Genomic DNA, 24,189 nt, shown 5'->3' with positions numbered 1-24,189 from the left:
TTGTAACAAAATCAGCGTTCTTGCATCATTTCATAACAAATTATTGTACATCTTATGGTAACATTAAGGGGCCGTTTGGATACGCGGATTTTAGAATCTTGGATTTCCGCAAAATTGTAGATGGGCGACGAGAGAAGAAAGAGGCCCGCTGTCATTTTCTGATTTCTCGCCCTTCTTTCCGACAGCAAGAGAGCAGGATATCATCCTATGTTTCCTGGTTTTAGAAATCTTAGGATGCGGGAGAGATTTCTAAAATCCAAGAAACACTGTCAGGATAGCACACAACGGCTTCATCATGAACCCTCTTCTACACTGTTTACAAACTAAAACCTGGATTCTAAAATCCGCGTATCCAAACAGCCCCTGAATGACCAAAACACCCTTTGATACAACAACTTCACAACTACAAAAATATATGGCTACAGATTTACAACTACAAAATCCCAACATTAAATGACCAAAATACCCTTTGATGCAAGTACAACTATACAAATTGAGTTTTTCCATTTAAGAAAAAAAACAAAGATCAAAATCCCAACAAGCATTCAAAAGTTAAAAACAGCCATGGTTCAGATGCAGGGCATGGTTCTTCCATGTTTCTACCACAAGGGCTGCAACATTTCTCCATACAATCCAAGTGTGGTCCCCACCTTAAAACAAGACAGGGCCCAAATATTAGTCCAACCAGACAATCCCAATGGCCTGCAAAATAGATTTTGAGTAGAAAGGAAAGTATGAGTCCATATTCAAGGAAAAAAACACAGTAGATAATGCAAAGCAGAAGGAAATGGGCAAAATAAAGAATAAAAAAAAAGACATTAATGGAGAAAATACAAAAGCAATTGAGCAGGGGAAGTCTGAGTTAAACCAAACAATTTAAATTCTTTGGAGCCTCTATTCTAACCATACTAAAGGGGGAAATGGAAGAATATACAGATTGCAAGCAGAGAAAGGCAGACTTCACCTACTCGGTCAAAACTCGCTTTCGATAAAGTCCGTCATCTCTACATCATTGCATCATTCTCCTACCTTTATTCATGCAAAAGACAACCCTATCTCAGAAATCAAACCATTGACTCAAACATGTAGAACGTTTGTGAGCCCGCTATTGAGCCTTCTTCAATGACGCTACCTTCACTTAAAACCATATTTACCATGGTGGGAAACGAAATCGGGAAGCGAAACGTGGAATGAAAACATGAAACACAGGGAAAAAATAATGATAAAAAATCGTACGAGAAACGCATTAGGAAACGCCTTAGGAAACGTTTCAGAAACGATTTAGAAACGTCAATGAAAACATATGAAAGACAAGAAAAACATGAAATATATGGTTTTGTAGATTTAAAATTTGTTAATTTCAAGTTTATATTTGAATATTTCTTGTTTTTATATTTTATTATAATATATTCTATTTTTTCCTTTTTAATATATATTCCCCAATTTTTTTGGTGTCTTTTTTTCCAAAACGATTTTTCGTAAGTTTCACACATGTTTCCCACACGTTTCAATACATTTTCTACGAGTTTTCCATACGTTTCTCACACGTTTCACACATGTTTCACATAATTTTCTCATATGTTTCCCATGTGTTTCCCAAATTTTTCATCATGTTTCGAAAATGTTTCAAAAATGCATTTTAGGGGAAATGAGTTTCCCACCCACCCAAGGAGTTGCAACATACCATGCTTAAAACATCTAAAAGCCATCCCCGAATTAATGACTAGCTAGTAGCTCTGCTGCTGATCTGTTTGTAATTGGAAGGCAATGATAAAGTTTCTCATTAGGCCACACATAGTTTCTACAAACATCCATTCGTCAGATAATACACACATCCCACATCTGTGTACCTACATTCTATCTATCCACATTAAGATTTCGGTGCCATTCTAAGGATCCCATTTTAAAGTACAAAGGTAGCCTATGAAGCAACTTGCATAAAAAAACTGAGCAAATGAAGGCACTCTCAAAAAAGGAAGGAGAACATTGAGAAGGAAAAAGTGTTACCATGAGTCTAAGATCACAAAGGATTAGATTGAAGTAATTTGCAACAAAAGTGATAGGCATAACTAAGCTTAAATGACAGAACAATTACATGAAGAAAGGATCACATGTAGCACAATTAAGGATAGATACTCAGAGAAATATGATAATAGACAATCACAAACATAAGCATGGCTAGCAATTTTTCAATCAACAGCAATGTATATTTTCATATAGTTTTATCTTACAAGTCATAAACATACAAAGTAGATTAATTTAGTAAGATGGTAAAGTCATGGCTAGCCTAACCCATCACAGGGGGCCAACCCCGGTCCAAACGATGGAATTAGTCCCAACTCCCAAGACATAAATCACACAGGGTACAGCATCCAAATCCAATCAAAAAAAAAAAGCATCCGGAACTGGATTAGGTTGCAGGCATGGTTTTAAATTTTGGCCAAAATACCAAAATTTCAGATTTCGGTTGGGACTGAAACCAAAATCACCAAAATCTGAATTTTCGGGAAAATGTGATTTTTAAAGTTTTTTTTTCCAAACTTTTGGCCGAAATTTCGGTACATTAATGTAATTTGCTTTTTTTTTTACCGGATTTCGGCCGATATTACCGAAATTTCGGCTATGTCTGAAACAGAAATTTAAATCTTTGGTTGCAGGCATGGTCTTAAATTTCGGATTTCGGTTGGGACCGAAACCGAAATCACCAAAATCCAAAATTTCGGCCAGTCCCAAATTTCGGTAATTTCGGCCTAAATTTCCGGAAAAATGTGATTTTTAAGTTTTTTCCAAAATTTCGGTACAATAATGAAATTTGCTTCCTTTTTTTTACTGAAATTTCGGTTTCGGCTATGTTCGAAGCCGAAACCAAAATTCGGTTAAAAAAAAGGCAGATTTCATTAATGTACAGAAATTTCGGGCGAATGGAAAGAAACTTAAAAAATCACATTTTCCCAAAATGCTGGCCGAAATTTTGGATTTCGGTTTCGGTCCGAACCGAAATCCAAAGTTTCAAGGCTTACTTAATCTTTTTATAAATTCTAAACAAGTTAGGCCACACCACGCAGGCTAATTCAACCAAAGCTCCGGTCCAAATAGACTATAATTTATCTAAAGAATACCAATGCCAATATAATCACACTGTTGCAGCATAAGATAATTTCACATGTTTACTAAAGTGAATGGCTAATCTTTAAGACTGACTTGGATGACTTCATGAATAAGGTTGAATTCCAAAACACCAGGAATAAAATAAAACTAGCACCAATGCCTTGGATCTCATGTGGGCCTAAGACATGTAAAAGTAGGCACTTCGTCTAGCCATGAAAACGGTAGGCACTTTGTCAAGTCATGAAATCATTGATGTGCAAAGTTTAACAGTTTATTTGAAAGACCAAGAACAAAGTAAATATAACACGCATAGGCCTAAGTATTGAACTATGCTAAGACAAAATAAATAAATAAGAGGAATGATATTGGCAAGACCAAGAACAAAGTAAATAGAACACACATATACCTCAAACACTAGCTACCAAATAGTTAAATATGTAAGAAACAGTGACCATTAATTTTATTGCAGCAGAAGAGAGAGATGGTATCCAAAAGAATGATATATTAATGTCTAAATATCATCAATTTTATTACAAGTCATAAACATACAAAGTAGATTAATTTAGTAAGATGGTAAAGTCATGGCTAGCTAGCTAGCCTAACCCATCACAGGGGCCAACCCCGGTCCAAACGATGGAATTAGTCCCAACTCCCAAGACATAAATCACACAGGGTACAGCATCCAAATCCAATCAAAAAAAAAAAAAAAAAACCATCCGGAACTGGGTTAGGTTGCAGGCATGGTTTTAAATTTTGGCCAAAATACCAAAATTTCAGATTTCGGTTGGGACTGAAACCAAAATCACCAAAATCTGAATTTTCGGGAAAATGCGATTTTTAAAGTTTTTTTTTTTTCCCAAATTTTTGGCCGAAATTTCGGTACATTAATGAAATTTGCTTTTTTTTTACCAGATTTCGGCCGATATTACCGAAATTTCGGCTATGTCTGAAACAGAAATTTAAATCTTTGGTTGCAGGCATGGTCTTAAATTTCGGCCAAAATACCGAAATTTCGGATTTCGTTTGGGACCGAAACCGAAATCACCAAAATCCAAAATTTCGGCCAGTCCCAAATTTTGGTAATTTCGGCCTAAATTTCCGGAAAAATGTGATTTTTAAGTTTTTTCCAAAATTTCGGTACAATAATAAAATTTGCTTCCTTTTTTTTTACTGAAATTTCGGTTTCGGCTATGTCCGAAACCGAAACCAAAATTTCGGCCGAAATACCAAAATTCGGTAAAAAAAAGGCAAATTTCATTAATGTACAGAAATTTCGGGCAAATGGAAAGAAACTTAAAAAATCACATTTTCCCAAAATTCTGGCCTAAATTTTGGATTTTGGTGATTTCGGTTTCGGTCCGAACCGAAATCCGAAGTTTCAAGGCTTACTTAATCTTTTTTATAAATTCTAAACAAGTTAGGCCACGCCACGCAGGCTAATTCAACCAAAGCTCCGGTCCAAATAGACTATAATTTATCTAAAGAATACCAATGCCAATATAATCACACTGTTGCAGCATAAGATAATTTCACATGTTTACTAAAGTGAATGGCTAATCTTTAAGACTGACTTGGATGACTTCATGAATAAGGTTGATTTCCAAAACACCAGGAATAAAATAAAACTAGCACCAATGCCTTGGATCTCATGTGGGCCTAAGACATGTAAAAGTAGGCACTCCGTCTAGCCATGAAAACGGTAGGCACTTTGTCAAGTCATGAAATCATTGATGTGCAAAGTTTAACAGTTTATTTGAAAGACCAAGAACATGTGGAAGATGTGTCTCTTAGCATCCTGGTGGTTCTTGTGGAAAGAGCGGAATGCGCGGGTCTTTGAAGGGAAGGCCCGGGCCCCATATTGGATATATATACAGGTGGTAGCAGCGGTCATCTCCTGGGCCCGTTCACTTCCTCTTTTTCGGTTTGTTTCTGCGTATGCCCTCTGGGAAGGGTGGCCACCATATGCATGGAATCGGTTACCAAAGTGAAATCTCGGCCCTCCTGGTCCCCCCCCGCCGCCGGGGTCTCTGAAGCTCAATTTTGACGGTTCCTCTCTCGGCAACCCAGGAGCGGCTGGAGTGGGGGGGTTATGTCGGAATCACAAAGGGGAAGTCATTTGGGCCTATTCGGGGCATCTTGGATTTGCCGACTCGACTGAGGCGGAGGTTAGAGCCGTTCACAGTGGGATTCTCTACATGCCTCGCTTGGAGTGCGACAGACTGATAGTCGAAGGCGACTCCGTAAATGTTATTCGCTGGCTTTCGGGAGCCGCTTCTCCCCCTTGGCGACTTGTGCCTTTCTTTGAGGAGATAGAGGATAGAGCAAAGGGCTACTCCATGGTATTTCAGCATGTCCGGAGATCGGCCAATGTGGCAGCCGACTCCCTGGCTAAGAGCGGTGTTTCTCGGGCCGAATTGGAGTGTTTTGACTATCTCCCCCCTTGAGTTATTGTTTTGCTATTTTCTCTGTTCATTGTTCCAACAGGACCATCTCGGTTCTTCTTATTCATATATATATATACATATTCTGTTGCCTTCTTCAAAAAAAAAGAAAGACCAAGAACAAAGTAAATATAACACGCATATGCCTAAGTATTGAACTATGCTAAGACAAAATAAATAAGAGGAATGATATTGGCAAGACCAAGAACAAAGTAAATAGAACACACATATACCTCAAACACTAGCTACCAAATAGTCAAATATGTAAGAAACAGTGACCATTAATTTTATTGCAGCAGAAGAGAGAGATGGTATCCAAAAGAATGATATATTAATGTCTAAATATCATCAATTAACTTCCTCCAAAAAATAGGAAATAAGAGGAGAAAAACAACTGTGTCCCAAAGAGATATCAATTTAGTTCTAGATATCAATTTAGCTCTAGAGCTAAATAGATATGGCACTGCAATGCTGCAAATTACTAGATTTATGTTCTAATAATACAGAAAAAGCATTAATCTAGATGATGCCAGAATGAACCTCCAACAGCACCACCTCCAGAATGAACCTCCCCAACAGCCAGAATGGGTCGACTTAATTTTCATAGGCATTTACTCATTATGTCAGACCAGTACCTGGATCTAGTTCCAAGGGACCTTGAAAAAAAAAGCCAATCCTAAAGATAATAGATTTGTAAGCAATAACATAAGCATTTCCTATGCATCAGCATCTTTCAGACCACCTATACCCAAAGGTAGATAGCTGCAACTGTCAAGCTTCTTCTCACACACATAATATCAAACTCATAAGGTTGTGCTTTAAAGCTACAAATCTTCTTCAAAATAGAATACTGAAATTTCTTGTTACTTTGAACATCATTTCATGGGTAGAGAACAATATGCATATTGCATAAGAACAATAAGAACTAAGTGAGAAGGGGTTTGCTAGAATCCATCGCAGAAGGCATTTCGCGGATGGCCTGTTGCATGTGAGAGCAGCCACATCATGAATGAAGACAAAATCTGCTGAAAAGTGAACTGGTGTGGCTGCTCTCACATGCAACAGGCCATCCGCGAAATGCCTTCGGCAATGGACACTAGAAATTCCCAAGTGAGAATGATAAAACAAGAATAATAAATATAATCATAAGAGGGTTGCTAGCAAAACGGGAATCCCGTTTGGAAAAAAAAAAAAAGACTAGAGCCTCTCTCATGACACATGTCATGGGATCGACAACAGTTTCGGTATAGAATCCTATCATTGAGAGAATGGAAAAGAAATTGGGTTAGACTTTAAGAAGTCTTCCTTATGGATAGCATTGGACTCCATTGAGAATCTTCTATTGAGCTAGAACATGACTAGTCTTGACTCATTGAGAAAAACACTCTGGTTTCCCATCCCCTTTGCAATAATGTAGGCAATTTGGTTGGAAAGGAATGCACGAACTTTTGAGTAAAAGTCTTCATCATCCTTTATGCTAGATTGGAAGATCAGATCTAGTGTGGCAAATTGGGCTCGGCAAAACAGTGTCTTTTGGGGCTAATCTACGGATTGCATTTTGAGGAATTGGAAGATAATTATGATCGGTTCTATTCCAAAGGAAAAGTGGTTAGCGACTTGGATCCCCTCCACTAAATTTTTCCAAGCTCAACGTCGACGGTTGGTCTCTTGGCAACCACGACAAAACGAGAACAAAGGGGTTTTTTACAGAGTAATGGCGCCATCATCTCCGTCTTTTCTGGGCTGATTTGAACAACAGACTCTACTGAAGTGGAGGTTTGTGCTCTTCACTTCAGCATGAGCTTATTTAGGGATCAAATGGAAGGAAAGATGGAGGTAGAAGGGGATTCTTCAAATGTCATTTATTGGGTTCAAGGCACAAGCATTGTTCCATAGAGATTAGCTAAGTTTTTGGATGAGATTAGTTCTACGATCAACCATAATTTCCTTTCCTTTGTTCATGTTCCTAGGTGTGCCAATGATCTAGCAGATCGACTGGCTCAATCCGGATTTTGGATGAGATTAGTTCTATGATCAACCATAATTTCCTTTCCTCATTCCATGTTCCTAGGTGTGCCAATGATCTAGCGGATTGACTGGCTCAATCCGGAGCATTGAGAGACTCATTTTACTCTGGGTCCACTCTCCTCATTGATGTGAATCTGTAATCTCATATATTCTCTGAATATAGGAATCTTTTTCAAAATAAAAAATAAAAAAATCATGCGCTTGAAGACACAGAAGGGGGCACCAATCCCCACAAAAGCCAAAAATCAATTTGAAATTGGCCTAATCATCGGTCAATTTCACCATCTTCTTTATTTTCGAAACGGGATCTCATTTTTAGAAATGTTTTCCTAATCATGAGTTTTTCATCCTCTAAGATAGGGAATGTTGAATCCATGTCATAGAAACTTGGAACATAACATATATTCTGTATACAATAAAATAAAGGAGGAAACACAGAAGGCACAACACATCAGTAGATAAGAAAGGAAATAAAATAAGATTTAAGAAACACAGAAGGCATAACACATCATTAGATAAGAAAGGAAATAAAATGAGATTTACCTCATACTAATAATGCAGTTACAGTCACTGGGGATCTGTTCAGTTGCTTTCCGAAAACTAGGCGACTTCACGTTCGAAATGCCTTAATTATCTGGATGGAAAAGAGGTTGGAAGTGTGACATGGCGCTTTCATCCTCCCACTCCAACCCTTCAAACCAGGCTTCTTCTCCAATAATCTTTTCAAGTTTAGGTGCGCTTTGGGGCCCTACTGGAAGCTTCTTCAAATTCTGGCAATCAGATACACAAATATATTGCAAAGAAGGGAAATTGAGAAATACATGGGACCCTCCTCCTCTATTGCAATGGCAGCAGAGACTCCTAAGCTTTGGGAGTAACAATAATTCTATAGTCTCTAATCGAGGGAACAGACTCTCCTTATCCACCACTCCCAATTCTTGTTCCTCTTCATCTGCACTTATTATCTGCTCTATTTCATCACACCCACCAACTTCGAGAAGTTCCAACTGTTGGAGGCCTCGTGCTAAGTTCCACGAGAAGAGATCCTTTAAACCGGGGCAGGAGATGATGCTTATTTTTCGTAGATTTTGGAAGGTTAAAGGAGGTGGCAACGAGGAGAAATTCTGTCTCGTCATATTTGTCAACATCACCTCCTCATCTGAGATTATTTTCTCCAATTTGTAGCAGTTATAAATACGAAGTACCTCCAATTGTTGAAGGCCCTGTGCAAGAACAGGGGAGAATAGACATCTCAAGCTCTCGCAGTCATCGACAATCAACTCGGTTAGGTTGTGTAGGATCCCAGTTGGTGGCATGGCCCCCTTCCATATAGTTGACAGTTTGGGCAGACGTTGTAATTTCATTCTTTTCAATGTAGAGAGAGGTGATGTAGGAATGGCATGAACCTCTTCTCGGATCCCCTCTTCGCAGTGAAATATGTCCTCTAACTCATTACATTCTCCTACTTTGAGGTTCTCCAAGCTTTGGAATCCTTGAAGCAGATCATATGCTAAGATATATTTTAATTTCCTACAATCGTCAATGTTTAGCTTTATCAAGTTTTCAAAGAATCTAATAGGGAGAGGGCCGTGACAGATTCTCTCTAATTTCTCCATGCTAATGAGGTCCAATCGTTGCAATCTCCCAAATGCATTCAGTGGAACCCGATGAGATTCTCCAACCATATTGATGAAATGTTCCATGTTGTTGCAATCGTAGAGACTGAGGCGCTTCAAGCTGTTGAAACCGCCATCTTCATCTTTTAGGAGGGGTACAATATTAGAGACACCCTGGCAAACCTTCACCAAGTAAATCGCCTCACTTTTTTGTAACAACCACCTAACCCAGTTAGATATAGGGTATGACGTAATCTCAATGGATGTACTCTTCTCGTAGTCACTACCCGTGTAGCTGTCCCCCCGCACGCAGATGCAAAATTTCTTTAATTTCTCCCAAGGGCCAGGTACTTCTAGAGACAAACAATGGACATCTCTAACATGGATGTATAGAACAGTCAAGTGAGCCAAAGATGCCACCTCATCAAAGCCGGCTTTACTTCCATCTCCACTGCTACCCGTTACCTCCCACTTACTGAAGCTCTTTCCCATGTAGAGTTCTTCTAATTTAGACAACCTTGATATTACATTCGGTGCTACCAATGTAAGATCACGAGTCATTGACAAGTCCAAAACCTTCAAATTGGACAATTGCCCTATTTCTATTGGCAATTCTTGGATCCTAGTGTCTCTTAGACTAAGTATTTCAAGTATCTCCAGCCCTCCAAGTAGGGATATGTCATTTAACCGCTTGCATCCATCTAAGCACAATGTCTTGAGGTTTGTTAAGTATTGCAATGGTGAGAGAAATGATGAAATCTCCGTATTACTTAGGTCCATGACGGTAAGGGCTTTCATTCCTTCTACAAAATTATTTGGAAACTCTTCCAAACTATTATTTCCCTGTAGCAATAAGGTTATAAGATGTGGGCAACTCGGTAGCTCAGGAAGCATACTAATTGAAGTTCCCATAAGTGATAGCCTCGTGCATTCATCCAACTTCTCAGGCCACTCTTTCAATTGCACTCCAACTTTAACTACAAACCCATACTCTTTTTTTGATGCAATAGATATGGCCACATCTCTAACGACGTCATGCATTTTCACAAAGCCTTTTTTGTCACCGTCTAACAACAAGCATGAATCCTTAAGTTTTTCAACCAATGTATGTATTCTATCCCCTGCTTCCTCAAAATTGTTGACATCCTTGAAAACCCTCTCTCCCATCATGTATCTCATCAATACACCCACTTCAATGTTATGATCTTCAGGAAATATACAACAAAACAAGAAGCACATCTTTGCTTCCTCACTTTCTATATAGTTGTAACTCAGCTCGAGACGAGAGTACACCTCTTTATCTACACCTTGTACGTTTCTGGGAGAAGATGCCTTTAATTCTCGCAGTGCATTAGCCCAAACTGATGGACCCTTGCCTTTTAGTGCCCTTGCCACTGTGACAATTGCCAGAGGCAAACCCTTGCATTCTTTAGCAACTTCCTTTGCCAAACTCTGCAATTCATCAGTTTCAACATCACCTGCTTTCTCTTTGAACAGATTCCATGAATCTTGTACAGATAAGACTCGGACTTCGATCATTTTCTGGCAATTCATCGCAAAGCATGCTTCTTTATTTCGTGTTGTCACTATAATTTGGCAGCCCTTTTGGCCACCTTCATAAGGGATCCCTACCCGAGTTAAGTCCAATCTATCCCACAGATCGTCCAAGATTATAAGTATCTTCTTCTCTTGCTTTAATCTATTCAACAATCGGCCCGCTCTGACTTCTATGTTCTCTTCCGTTAGTGGCATGCCTAATTTCTCAGCAAGTTCACCTTGGATCTTTTTCAAGTCTTGGTTCTGGGACACAGTCACCTTTACAACCTCATCACATAGCTTTTCACTACCCTTACCTTGCTTTCCCACCTGTTCCACTAGCGTCGTCTTGCCAACACCTCCCATCCCATATACCCCAATGATGTTAATTTTCTTGTCTTTTAACGCCTTGATAAGCTGCGCCATAGCCGATCCTGTGGACTCAAAAGCCTCAAATTCTCCCGCCAGCATGGATTCTATGCTTGGAGGAGGGCGAGGATTTGATACCCGATTGAAATTCCCTCGTGCCAGGATCTCCTCAACATCAACCGTCTTCTTCTTTGCTTGTTTACCAAGAGAATAACGCGAGCCCAAATCGGGACACCACCCATTGAAACATCTCTTGTTCTCTTTCACTGCATCATCCAATCTTGTTACCTCTCCTTCAATGTCAACCACTTCTAGTAGCCACCCCTCCACTTCACCACTCATTTCTTCTCCTCTCCTGCGTGCATCATCTACTAATTGTTGTACATCATCTCTCTTCACTCCCATTTTTCTCATTCTCTCAGTAAGATTCTCAACATTCTTTTTATAGTAAATAAGATAACCAGCGTGCCGCGTAATTGGAGTGTATACCCTCTTTACAATTTCTATAATAAGTGACCAATCCATGGTCTATGTGCTTTTGTGGGGAACAACCAAACGATCCAGAGATGAAAAAAAAAAAAAGATGGTAGATATATAGCAAAGACTCAAAGAGTTAAAACAATGGCCAAAGGAATAGTAGCAAGTATATCTCAGGAACAATCTTTAGCTATGAAGGGAGAGAACAAAGGTGTGTATGTACCTGTCTTTCTTTCTCCTTACAAGTAATATATGCAGAGAGGACTCAAAGCAGGGAAGATCAACAGCATGGTGGTTGATATATCAAACTCTTGATCATTGACTTTCCAAAATGCACAAGGAAAATGATATATATATATTCATCCCCTTTTCTTCCCAAGCCATACCCTTTTGGTGGCCCAGGGAAAAAATGGGGACAAATATATCACTCCCAAAGCAATAATTATATGAGAGAACATTTCCTACTCACTTGTGTAATTACCTACACACTACCTGAAAATACAGTGGGGGCCCACATTGTTTGGGTGATCCAAACTATTCATTTGAATGGTCCTCACATAGATAGGGTGTCCACAAAAAATCAGATCCATAGGATCATCCCAACCCTAGGGAGGTAAAATGGACGTGTATAAACCTTCACAAATTAGTCTATTTTTTGCCCACATAGTTTGAATGGTTAGGATGATCCTATGGATCTGATTTTTTGTGGACACCCTATCTATGTGAGGATCATTCAAATGAATGGTTTGGATCACCCAAACAATGTGGGCCCCCACTGTATTTTAAGGTAGTGTGTAGGTAACTTACCTACACAAGTGTGTAAGAAATGTTCTCTCTAATTATATACCTTTAATAATTATATACCTTTGAAGCCTCCCACCAAAAAAAAGAGGAGACGAATTTAAATAATAAGCTGACAAAAGCAAAGGGAAAAGATATATCGGCCCGCTTTCCCTACTTGAGAAAGCCCCCTCTACTACTCTAGTGTAAACGTGTACTCATAAAACATTTGAGGGGGCTGTCTCAAGTTGGGCCTAAGATATCGAGGGACATTGGATCAGGAAGGAAATTTTGCTTGGAAAACAATTTCCCATACAAAACTTTGGAATTTTTGGTCGATGGAAAAAATAATTTTTCAATAATTTTTCCTAGATCCAAATGGCCCCTTAACTTATTACTAAGATGGGCAACAGTGCTAATTACCAATTTCTCTGCCGAGTCCTAAGATTTCTTCCAATAAAATATAGGCATGAAACAAATTTTACATCAATTTTTTCCACATAAAATGGGCATACAAATTATTTCACGCCCATTTTACCTCAATGAAAAAGAGAATGGTAGTAAAAACAAGATCCCATTTTGCAATTTGAAGAGAATGGAGATTTTGCCTGAGAAAATGCAAAACATAATTCCTCAAATATATAATGGAAGTGATATCAGCACTACCATGTTTTGATATTTCCACCAAAGCATTTTGTCTTTTAAAGAGCTGTCAAAATGTAATTACTGTTGCCCACAAGCTCTGACAACCCAATTAATAAAAAAGGAAAAGAGAAGATGGGACCGTTCAACTATTAAAACACGGTCGTGCCAATATCATTTCCCTGTTTTTCTTTTCATTGTTTTACAGTTTTACTAAGATGGGTGAGAAGTGGCTAAAAAGCATGGAAAAAATAAAAATGTATTTTGATTGTTTTTCTTTTCATTGTTTTTCAGCCTTTTCTCAACCTCGCCTCACGCAAACCCTCTCTAGTCTCTCCTCCCACCGTCCCTGGCCCTCTCACACCAGTTGATAAACTAATATTCCATGGAAAAAAAAAATCATGGTGGCCAATTAAAAAGAAAAATCGGTCCAATGAAAGGTGGTCCACCGAAAAAATAGATCCAGCCTATGAAAAAATTTATAAATAATTTTCCCTTTTTTGTTAAAAAAAACCCCACAGAACTAACCATCTCTAGACCAATACCCAAAACACAGGAAAGGTTTACCTAATACCTATAGTAGAACAAATTATAAAATAAACACCAAACAACCGGTAAGTATAGATTTTTACACATAAATATCAAAGAATACATGCCAATTATCTTGCATATTGCAAGATGATTTTAATAGTGACTGTAAACATAAAAAATATATATAAATATATGCGACAAAGATTAAATTGAAGAGAGAAAGTGCACACGTGCAAGTGGGTATTCTTTTCCGGCGATCCACACGCCGGTTTGCGACCACTGTACATCTTCCCAATCAAGATTCTCCACCAGCACCTGCTCAACAAGAAAACACCAACAACAAAAAATTAGATGGAGATTGTTGCCAAAAAAATACTAATAAGCTGTAAAAAATTACTTAAACATCATGATCAGATAATGTAAACCAAATACTGGATCTTCGTGTAAATACTGATCATTTTATTCTATCCAATCTCGGTAGATGGTCCATTAATCCAGACCATACAATCAAGTAAGGCAACTGTTGAATGCCCGAGAATTCCCCATTCAAAAGTACCCTTGAAGATCAGAAAAATGTGTCTACTTTCACTCTATCTGCAAGATTTTCTTCAGACCATGTCAAACAACACACTTTGATTTTTTGGGTACACCCTATCCATTTTTAACAGCCACCTCAGATTAATTGAATAAATAAGACAAAATCTGCCAAAAAGTCAACCTGTGTGACTGTTCTCACATGCAAAAGCCAGCCGCGAAAAGGCTTTCTGCGAAATTGGCTAGCAAATCCCTTTTTCTCATATATATATATATATATATATATATATATATATATATATATATAGAGAGAGAGAGAGAGAGAGAGAGAGAGGAAAGTGTTGGTGAGCTTAAGCGCCCCAATCACATGGGTCCCACATTTTCTGTGGTGATCCAAACCATTCATTTGCAAGGCCCTATCATAGATAGGGTGTGTACCAAAAATCAGCTCCATAGGATCATCCTAACCCCTCCATTTGTGGAGGACAAAAATGGGCAGATTTGTGGACAGGTAATGTCCATTTAGACCTCCACAAATGGATGGGTTAGGATGATCCTATGGAGCTGATTTTTGGTACACACCCCATCTATGTAAGGGCCTAAAAAATCAGCTCCATAGGATCATCCTAAGTTAGCTACACGTATGTGTAGCTACACTTTTCTCTCTCTCTCTCTCTCTCTCTCTCTCTCTCTCTCTATATATATATATATATATATATATATATATATATATATAGACACACACAGATATATTTCTTAGGGACACCCTATCTCCGTTAGGTCCTATAGAATCAAAATATGTAACAAAACCCAAACAACATCGCTACCTACCCTATTTATAGTGGCTTGCTCAGATAACCTATTCCCTATATATATATATGAAGAAAATGATTGTGAGCTTGAAGCTCATATAGCTTATATGAGCTTGAGGGCCCAAACACATGGGTCCCACATTTTTTGTGATGATCCAAACCATTCATTTGCAAGGCCCCATCATAGATAGGGTGTGTGCCAAAAATCAGATCCATTGGATAATTCTAACCCCTTCCAAAAGCGGAGGGAAAAAATGGGCAAATTTGTGGCAAACGGTGTCTGTCCATTTTGCCCTCCACATTTGGATAGATTCGGATGATCCTATGAAGCTGATTTTTTGTACACATGCTATCTATGTAAGGGCCTTTCAAATGAATGCTTTGGATCATCCTAACAATGTGGGCCCACATGTGTTTGGGCCCTCAAGCTCATATAAGCTATATGAGCTTCAAGCTCACAATTATTTTCCTCTAGGTGCATTTCTATTGGCCCTAAAATGGGCCCCACAGCAGCTATCTCGATGAAAAGAAAAGGAGAAACCCAAATACCTGTGTAGAGAAAACCCGACGGAAGCTCTCTCTCTCTCCGACTCTCACGACCATCTCTGACGGGCGCCACCTTCTCCGACGGGCGCCACCTTCTTTAACTCACAGGTATGTGTTTTCCTTTCTTTCCTTCTTTTGAGTTTAATGCTATCTAGGTTTTCGTTTTTTTTTTTTTTTGTGGATTAAACACATGTAGGAAGTAGATCTGTGTTGTTTTGAGGTTATTGAAAACCTGATTTTGAATGGATTAAAGGGATGAATTTAGGGTTTTTTTCCACAATAAACCTAAAAATCTAGGTTTTCTTTCTATTTTTCTTCACTGATTGCTTAGGGTTACTGATTTTAGGGCTGGATTTAGGAGATGGAAGGGATAATACAAATGAAGAATGAATAAAATAAATGAAGAGCACAGATCCGTTGATTTGATTCCTCCACAGGTTCTAGAACATGCAAATCTGAGCTATAAACCACATCATGTGGATGTGGATGTGGTTCAAGTTCGAGTGGAAACATAAGGAATGTTGAAAGAATGGGTTTTTACTCGATTAACTTTGGCCATCTTCCCAAAGGTGACTCAATTGAGGTCTAGAAACTGATGAATAAGATCTACAGTCATTGAATTTTCTTTAGTAAGTCATCTGTTTTTTTTAATGGTATTTAAGAAGTAATCTTAAATCTTAGGCCTTTAGTTTACAGAGAAGATATGCAACCGAGGGTAAGTAATTTGAGAGGATTCCATTCAGTTGTAAGAACGTAGGAAGAAGAGCTGTGCTGAAAGGTAGTGCTGTAGCACAAGAAATTATTTTGCAGAGTGATTTTAGAACAAAAGGAAGTCGAACAAGAAACTAGTAGAGTTACCTAGGCTTGTTATCAAGCGTAGGTAGATAGCAGATCCAATTGTTCTAACAGTTTCTTACCAAATGGACAACAAGTATTCTCCAATTGTGGATTGAACTAGTATAGAAGATAAAGGATTTTCAATGGTTTTTCTTTCTCTTTCTTTTGTTTAGTTACCTGTAAAGAGTAAAATCTGTTGTTAGAAAAAAATTTGTGAGATACCTTATAGCTCAGGTAGGGTCAAATTTTATTTGAAGCTTTATTTGAGGGTTTCAATTGATGTCAATTCTGCAATTGTTAAAAAAATTTTATGATGTTGTAAATCAAATTATGTTGATGAGCAATGTGCTACTCTCTGGTCCATTTTGTTATCTTTTATCATGCATATTTTACTACTCATTTGAAGATATGATGTGATTTGAGAGTTTTGTTCTGTTTACTTACGAATGTTGTCTTTCTTGATTTGCATGTTAGGGAAACTACAGAAATGACTTTTTCAAGCAGCAACAGTGCGAACACACTTCGCACAAGCGCAACCGTCAAGAACTGTCATTGTAATCAACCACCAATCCATTTAATTACCAAAACTAAAGTAAATAATAATAGAGGCCGCCCGTTCTACATGTGCGTAGGACATTACGTAAGTAACTTTGAAAGTGATTATCTAATTTGTTGCTAAGTGATTACCTCTCTTAAAGAACATGTAGGGCTACACAAGCAGGTATTTCGTTCGGGCTGACCGGGACCTGAGGCAATCAAGGAGTCATTGTTTCATAATGAACGCGAAGTTATTAACGAGAATCTGAAGAACGCATTAAAGCAATCGAAAAAGAAATTACGAGCCTCAAAATCAATTACCTAACTCTTAAAGAACTTGGGAATTATTTTGCTTCACTTCCAAGTGTTTGCAGCTTCTCACAATCCTCACTAGTAATTTTCGATGTAAAAATATTGGGTACAACAGCATTTACAGATATCAAAATACAAGGTATTGCAATATTTTTAGTGTAAAAATTCAGTTGGGAATTCGGGTTGAGCTTTTACTATAAAATGGGGTCATACCAGACCAGACCCAATTCGGGTTGAACTTGGGAATTATTTTACTATACAAGCTCACCTGACCAGACCCAAAAGTTGGAGGTGTCATGAAAAGATTGGAGTCATAAGCCATGTTCCAATTGGAACCACCCATAAGTCTCGGCTTTTTTTGACACCTTTAGTCCGTTGAGGAGATTCCTACCCATGTTGATTCCAATTCATTTTTAGCAAAATTCAGTTGTGACCTCTTATGGTCTCTCATATTTCTCCACAAATTATGCCCATCCATCACATAACCACATTCTTAAGCCCTAACGAACTTCACTTGGCCCTCTTGGGTTATTTGCAAATTTGGTTTTATTTGCAAATAAGATTAAGAGGACTATAATTTTGAGGCTCATAATTTCTTTTTCGATTGCTTTAATGCGTTCTTCAGTCGCCTTATCCTCGCTAATAACTTCACGTTCATTATAAAACAATGACTCAGGCCCGTCTACCTCACGGTCAGCCCAAACGAAATACCTGCATGTGTAGCCCTACATGTTTTTTAAGAGTTACGTAATCACTTAGCAACAAATTAGGTAATCACTTTCAAAGTTACTCACGTAGTGTCCAGCGCACATGTAGAACGAGCGGCCTCTATTATTATTTACGTTAGTTTTGATAATTAAACGGACTGGTAGTTAATTACAATGACAGTTCTTGAAGGATGCGCTTGTGCGAAGTGTGTTCGCACTGTTACTGCTTCAAGAAGCCATTTCTGTAGTTTTCCTAACATGCAAATTAAGAAATGCAGCATTCTTAAGTAAACAGAACAAAACCCTCAAACCACATCATATCTTCAAATTAGTTGTAAAATATACATAATAAAGATAACAAAGTGGACCAGAGAGTAGCACATTGCTCATCAACACAATTTAATTGACAACATCATTAAAAAAATTAACAATTGCAGAATTGAAATCAATCGAAACCCTCAAATAAAGCATCAAACAAAATTTGACCGTACCTGAGCTATAGGGTATCTCACAAAAAAAAATTCTAGTAACAGATTTTACTCTTCATAGGTAACTAAACAAAAGAAAGAGAAAGAAAAACCATTGAAAATACTTTATCCTCTATACTAGTTCAATCCACAATTTGAGAATACTTGTTGTCCATTTGGTAAGAAACTGTTAGAACAATTAGATCTGCTATCTATCTTCACTTGTAACAAGCCTAGGTAGACTAATTTCTTGTTTGACTTCCTTATGTTCTAAAATCCTTCTGCAAGATAATTTCTTGTGCTACAGCACTACCTTTCAGCACATAGCTCTTCTTCCTACGTTCTTACAACTGAATGAAATCATCTCCAATTTGTGTCTGTTGATCCACTTATTGCTTCATCACTTACCCTCGGTTGCATATCTTCTCTGTAAACTAAAGGCCTAAGATTTAAGATTACTTCTTAAACACCATTCAAAACAAAAACGATGACTTACTAAAGAAAATTCAATGTCTATAGATCTTATTCATTAATTCCTAGACCTCAATTGAGTCACATTTGGGAAGATGGCCAAAGTTAATCGAATAAAAACCCATTCTTTCAACATTACTTGTATTTCCACTCGAATCTAAACCACATCCCATGTGGTTCAGAGCTCAGATTTGCATGTTCTAGAACCTGTGGAGGAATCAAATCAACGGATCTGTGCTCTTCATTTTTTTTTTATTCATTCTTCATTTGTATTATCCCTTCCATCTCCTAAATCCAGCCCTAAAATCAGTAACCCTAAGCAATCAGTGAAAAAAAAAGAGAAAGAAAACCTAGATTTTCTGAGTTTATTGTGGGGAAAAAAAACCTTAAATCCATCCCTTCAATCCATTCAAAATCAGGTTTTCAATAACCTCAAAACAACACAGATCTAATTCCTCCATGTGTTTAATCCACCAAAAAACAAAAAAACGAAACCATAGATAGCATTAAACCCAAAAAAAAGGAAAACACATACCTGTGAGTTAAAGAAGGTGGCGCCCGTCGGAGATGGTCGTGAGAGTCGGAGAGAGCTTCGGAGAGGAAAAAGTTCAGAGAGAGAGCTTCCGTCGGGTTTTCTCTACACAGGTATTTGGGTTTCTCTTTTTCTTTTCATCGAGAGAGCTGTTGTGGGGCCCATTTGAGAGCCAATAGAAATGCAGTTAGAAAGTCTAGCGCACCAAACTTCCAACGCTTGAGTGTCTAATCTTCTCTCTCTCTCTCTCTCTCTCTCTCTCTCTCTCTCTCTCTCTATATATATATATATATATATATATATATATATATATATATATAGAGGAAAGTGTTGGTGAGCTTAAGCGCCCAATCACATTGGGGCCTACTTTGTTAGGATGATCCAAAGCATTCATTTGAAAGGCCCTTACATAGATGGGGTGTGTACCAAAAATCAGCTCCATAGGATCATCCTAACCCATCCATTTGTGGAGGTCAAAATGGACAGACATTATTTGTCCACAAATCTGCCCATTTTTGTCCTCCACAAATGGAGGGGTTAGGATGATCCTATGGAGCTGATTTTTGGTACACCCTATCTATGATAGGGCCTTGCAAATGAATGGTTTGGATCACCACAGAAAATGTGGGACCCATGTGATTGGGGCGCTTAAGCTCACCATAAGTTTGGTGAGCTTAACCTCACCAACACTTTCCTCATATATATATATATATATATATATATATATATATATATATGAGGAATAAGATTGTGCGGTCAACCGCACCTAAGCTTAGGTGCGGTCGAGGGCCCAACCACATGGGTCCCGTATTTTTTGTGCTGATCAAAACCATTCATTTGCAAGGTCCCATCATAGATAGGGTGTGTACAAAAAATCAGGTCCATTGGATCATCCTAACCCCTCCAAAAATGGAGGGCAAAAATGGGCAGATTTGTGGCAAGCGGTGTCTGTCCATTTTGCCCTCCACTTTTGGATGGGTTAGGATTATCCTATGGAGATGATTTTTTGTACATACCCCATCTATGTAAGGGCCTTTCAAATGATGCTTTGGATCATCCTAACAAAGTGGGCCCACATGAGTTTGGCGCCCTCGACCGCACCTAAGCTTGGTGCGGTCGACCGCACACTCCTTATATATATATATATATATATATATATATATATATATATATATATATATATATATATAGAAGATCTTTGGGACTACCATGATCAGATGATCCTAACCCTCGATATAAAGGCATCAAATCGGAAATGTGGACCATGGCGATTAGCTCACAAGATCTATGAAATTAGAGATTTAGTGCAAATCTTACGACCTATGATCGTGCATAGGAGAAGTTCGGCGAATTCGGTGGGTGATGCACTTGCAAAAGAGGGTGTTAATCAGGATTGTATATTTTGCGAGGAATTCTTATCTCCTTGGTCGTGACATTTTGATTTGTATTTCAATTGGGTTCGGTCTTTGACCGTATTTGGGGACATCTTGTCCCTGCTGTATGTATGGTTTATGAAATAAAATTTGGTTAACTTTTCAAAAAAAAAAAAAAAAAAGGGCATCAATTTAGAGTTTTCCCAAATGATTTTAGCCATCAAACTTTGTGTCCCTTTATCAAAGTAGTGATGCCTGGTAACAGCACAGTAGACCAAACAGTTTTAATCATCTAACTTGTGTGACACATGCACAATGGCCATGCCTGTACTATCTCAGTAGTCGTACTCTGGGAAAAAAAATATGCATATGCAATAGAACAAAAAAATCCTTTAAACTCTAACCAAAGGTTCTAAGAATGTTTTTATAGGCTTATAGCTCCCAAAGGTATTTTAAGCATGCTAATAACTCAACTTAACTCAACTGAACTAAGCCTTTGTCCCAAACCAGTTGGGGTCGTTTAGAAAATTTTCATGATGACGGTGAAAGAATCTACCCGGCTCAAAATGCCTAAGTAGGGTGGCTTGGTCAAGAAGACAAGAAGAGATAGCTAATAACTATCTATCAAATTTGCAAAGTAGAGTGGCTTGGTCAAGAAGACAAGAAGAGACAGCTAAGAAAACAAAGGGATCAAGAAAGTACCTCCAAGTGTTCCACAGGCAATGGAACTCCAATGGAAAGCATGGCTTTTTGAGGAAGGGGCTTCTTACAACGAGACCATCTGAATACATCAACGACGTGTTCACGGTCTGTCGAATTTCTCTCACTTGTATGGGAATGTGAATTGTGATTTTGAAGCTTGTCCAACTCTGGATCTGCTGCCTGAGAAGTTGGCATTGTTCCATTACTAACAGCCTTCTCTCCATTAAAACAGAGCTCATACCTACATAGAGAACATACCAAAATTTCAATAATAACACTTGTAACAATGAAAACAATAATGGCAGTGAGGATGACAATAATAACGCCAAAATATGATGGCAGCAATTGTGCTCTTAATTATTGTAATGATGATAAAGTTGATAGTCAAGTAAACTTTGTATATGAAGCTTCTAGATTTGAGAAGAGGGATATCTCCACACAAAGATCAAGATTAAATGTATCAGAAAGCTTGAATAAACTGGTGATGGAATAAGCACGAGCCAGCCTGAAATTAAGCTCTGAAAATTCGAGCAACAGGAAAAAAAAATGTCAGAAAATTTGTCCGTTTTAGGCTGTCTATAGCATCTTATAGACAAAATCTAATCCCCACTCGTACTTTCACACATTACATTCGTACAAAACCTAGGAATCCTATGATAAACAACTTCAAGTTTTCGGAGCTCTTATATAGATCATGAATCAAATTTAACTCAAACATGTCAAATCAAATTCTCATAGATCACATTATGAGTTACAGAATTTCAATCCTGAAATGGTCTTAAATCAAATCAGACTCTAAAATAATTCCTAAGAACGCTAATGATACTTGACTTCCTTTCTTGGATGCCCAAGTCCAGGCACAAAAATCTAGAAATCGTCTATATAAAACCAAGGTTTGCTGGAGCCTGGAGTTATCCAGTTTTTGCATCTTGCAGGCTGCAAGATCATTCCAAACAGTGAAGCTCTGAAAACCATCTAGCATTTTCCAGAAAATCCTGGAAAGTTCAACGAAAATCCTTCATCAGAAAAAGACATCCCCACTCAATTTTTGACGTGTTCTGCAAGGTAGGGAGCCCAGCTGATATCAGCTAGGGGTGCAACTTGGGTCAGGCTCAACTCGAACCCAACGGGTTCCACCCGACTTTGGGTCGGGTTGGGTTGTGTTAGGTTGGGAAAAGCCGACCCGATTTAATTTCGGATTGGGTTAGGGTTGAGGCCTTGGAATCCCAAACCCGACCTCCGTCCTCTAGTTTTATCATGATTCTCTTTAAGTTGTGTTTTTTCCTTGTTTTTTTTTTGTTTTGCCCTAGGTGAGCCCAAACCCAACCCGACTCGCCCGATTTCAGGAAGTTGGGTTGGGTTAGGGTTGAGAGATTTAGAGGCAGGTTGGGTTAGGGTCGACCATCCTCAACCTGAGGCTCGGGTTGGGTCGGGTTAGTGTTGAGGGAATGCTAACTCGGGTTGGGCTAGGGTTGTCCTCAACCCGACCAGAATTGCACCCCTAATATCAGCAAGTGTCAGGTTGATGCCATGACTTCATGCCTTCTCTGGGCCGAAAAAGCCTCATCGCCTTTTTCTACCTTTTGAAAAAAGATTTTTACTATTCTTAAGAGTAATTGTGCACTGATTCTCCACGTTATCCACCCACGCCTCCCACCCCCAGTTGGCCAGAACGCACCCTCAAGTTGTCATCATAACAAAATACAAAATCGAACAATGCAATTTATAGTCATATCAAATGTTAGGTTGAAATAAAAAAATATGCATGAAAATAACTTTGAAACCATTCATCATGGAAGATATGCGTTTATATCAATAAAGAACATGCCTGTTTGAGTGTGTTTCTAGATACAAAACTTCTCCCTTCTTCAGCCGTGCAGATGTGTAAAGGGGCTTCTTTAGTCCCTTGTCAGCAACTACGCTTATGGTATATTTCACCCTGAAACAGTTATCAAGCATGGCAGTTTGAAGTAAAAAAATCATTTCACAGATAAAGCACCCATAAACTTTCAAAAGAAATAAATATCTATCAAACAAGTGGCATTAAAAAGTTAAGTCACGTATATATTTTCCATATATATGATCTGTTAGTTTATCGAAATTACATTTTAGCTAACACCTAGAAGTCCTGATTATGACAATTTCACACAATGACGAACAGTTTCTATAGAGGCCAATTCCAAAGCTGATTCTTCAGCTAAGGAAGAATTAGGAAGGGTCGACCCGGTTGTGGAGAGCAATTTCCTTTGTTGGATAGTACTATGTAGTCGAGAGCTTTGAACCTTGTTGTTACCATCTCATCCAACTCTATTATGTCTCCTTTTTCTAATGGTATTTTTATTTTTGCGCAAATGTAAACAAATAAATAACAAATGACTTCTAGTCTGGTATGGGGCTCCAACAGATTGATGTAAAGCAAGGATTGAACCTAGAAGAAGAGAATAGAAATAAGCACCAGAAGCTCAAAGCAGAACACTAGAACACTGCATTAATTGTTTCAAACTGCTCAAAATCCTGTAAGCTCTCCTATATACAAGATAAAAACCTAAAACTTATACTCCTGTAGTCCAGTAACAAGTATGATTTCTTTTAAAAACCTAAAACTTAGACTCCCGTAGTCCGGTAACAAGAATGATTCCTTTTCCTAAAACTTTAGGTAGGTTCTGCTTCGAAGAGAAAACAATAAAAAGTAATACTCATTGTACAACTTTAAACTCGTAAAGCGTAATTAATCAAGAACTCTTCAAAAGAGTGTCTAACAACATATAACTAAACTATTTTCACCCAATATACGCTCCTTCCTAGACATAAACATCCTAGACCTTTACCAC

General features: G+C 38.2%; 2 protein-coding genes across 4 annotated transcripts in view; both read right to left on the bottom strand.

The window, feature by feature from the left end:
- Positions 1-426: 426 nt before the first annotated feature.
- LOC143889480 (putative disease resistance protein At4g27220) lies at positions 427-11,862 on the bottom strand. Of its 3 annotated transcripts, none has more exons than XM_077393700.1 (2): positions 8,121-11,862; positions 427-702 (listed from the first exon to the last, which is right to left on the bottom strand). In XM_077393700.1, exon 1 carries the CDS (start codon positions 11,621-11,623, stop codon positions 8,204-8,206), a length of 3,420 nt encoding a protein of 1,139 aa, XP_077249815.1. In that variant the 5' UTR covers positions 11,624-11,862; the 3' UTR covers positions 427-702; positions 8,121-8,203. The 3 variants fall into 3 exon arrangements, with proteins under 3 accessions (XP_077249815.1, XP_077249817.1, XP_077249816.1); XM_077393702.1 differs by lacking the exon at positions 427-702 and adding an exon at positions 4,566-5,644; XM_077393701.1 differs by lacking the exon at positions 427-702 and adding an exon at positions 4,566-5,641.
- Positions 11,863-13,607: 1,745 nt separating this feature from the next.
- LOC143889479 (zinc finger CCCH domain protein) overlaps positions 13,608-24,189 on the bottom strand; it is a 33,831-nt gene continuing 23,249 nt past the window's right edge. The window contains exons 10-12 of the mRNA XM_077393699.1: positions 23,187-23,297; positions 21,359-21,599; positions 13,608-13,843 (exon numbers count right to left, since the gene is read on the bottom strand). Of these exons, the coding sequence (XP_077249814.1) occupies positions 13,733-13,843; positions 21,359-21,599; positions 23,187-23,297 (463 nt within the window). The 3' untranslated portion in view covers positions 13,608-13,732. The remainder of the gene's footprint in view (positions 13,844-21,358; positions 21,600-23,186; positions 23,298-24,189) is intronic.

The sequence above is a fragment of the Tasmannia lanceolata genome, unplaced genomic scaffold, assembly GCF_043159265.1.
Source record: "Tasmannia lanceolata isolate RefF3 unplaced genomic scaffold, GAP_Taslan_0.1 ptg000013l, whole genome shotgun sequence".
In the NCBI taxonomy this organism is placed as follows: domain Eukaryota; kingdom Viridiplantae; phylum Streptophyta; class Magnoliopsida; order Canellales; family Winteraceae; genus Tasmannia; species Tasmannia lanceolata.
Note: the sequence above shows the minus strand (reverse complement) of the source record. Positions and strands in the feature narration are given on the sequence as shown.

What these genes read in the sequence shown, in the direction of transcription:
- LOC143889480 (XM_077393700.1), bottom strand. Translation starts at nt 11,623, where the DNA reads ATGGATTGGTCACTTATTATAGAAATTGTAAAGAGGGTATACACTCCA.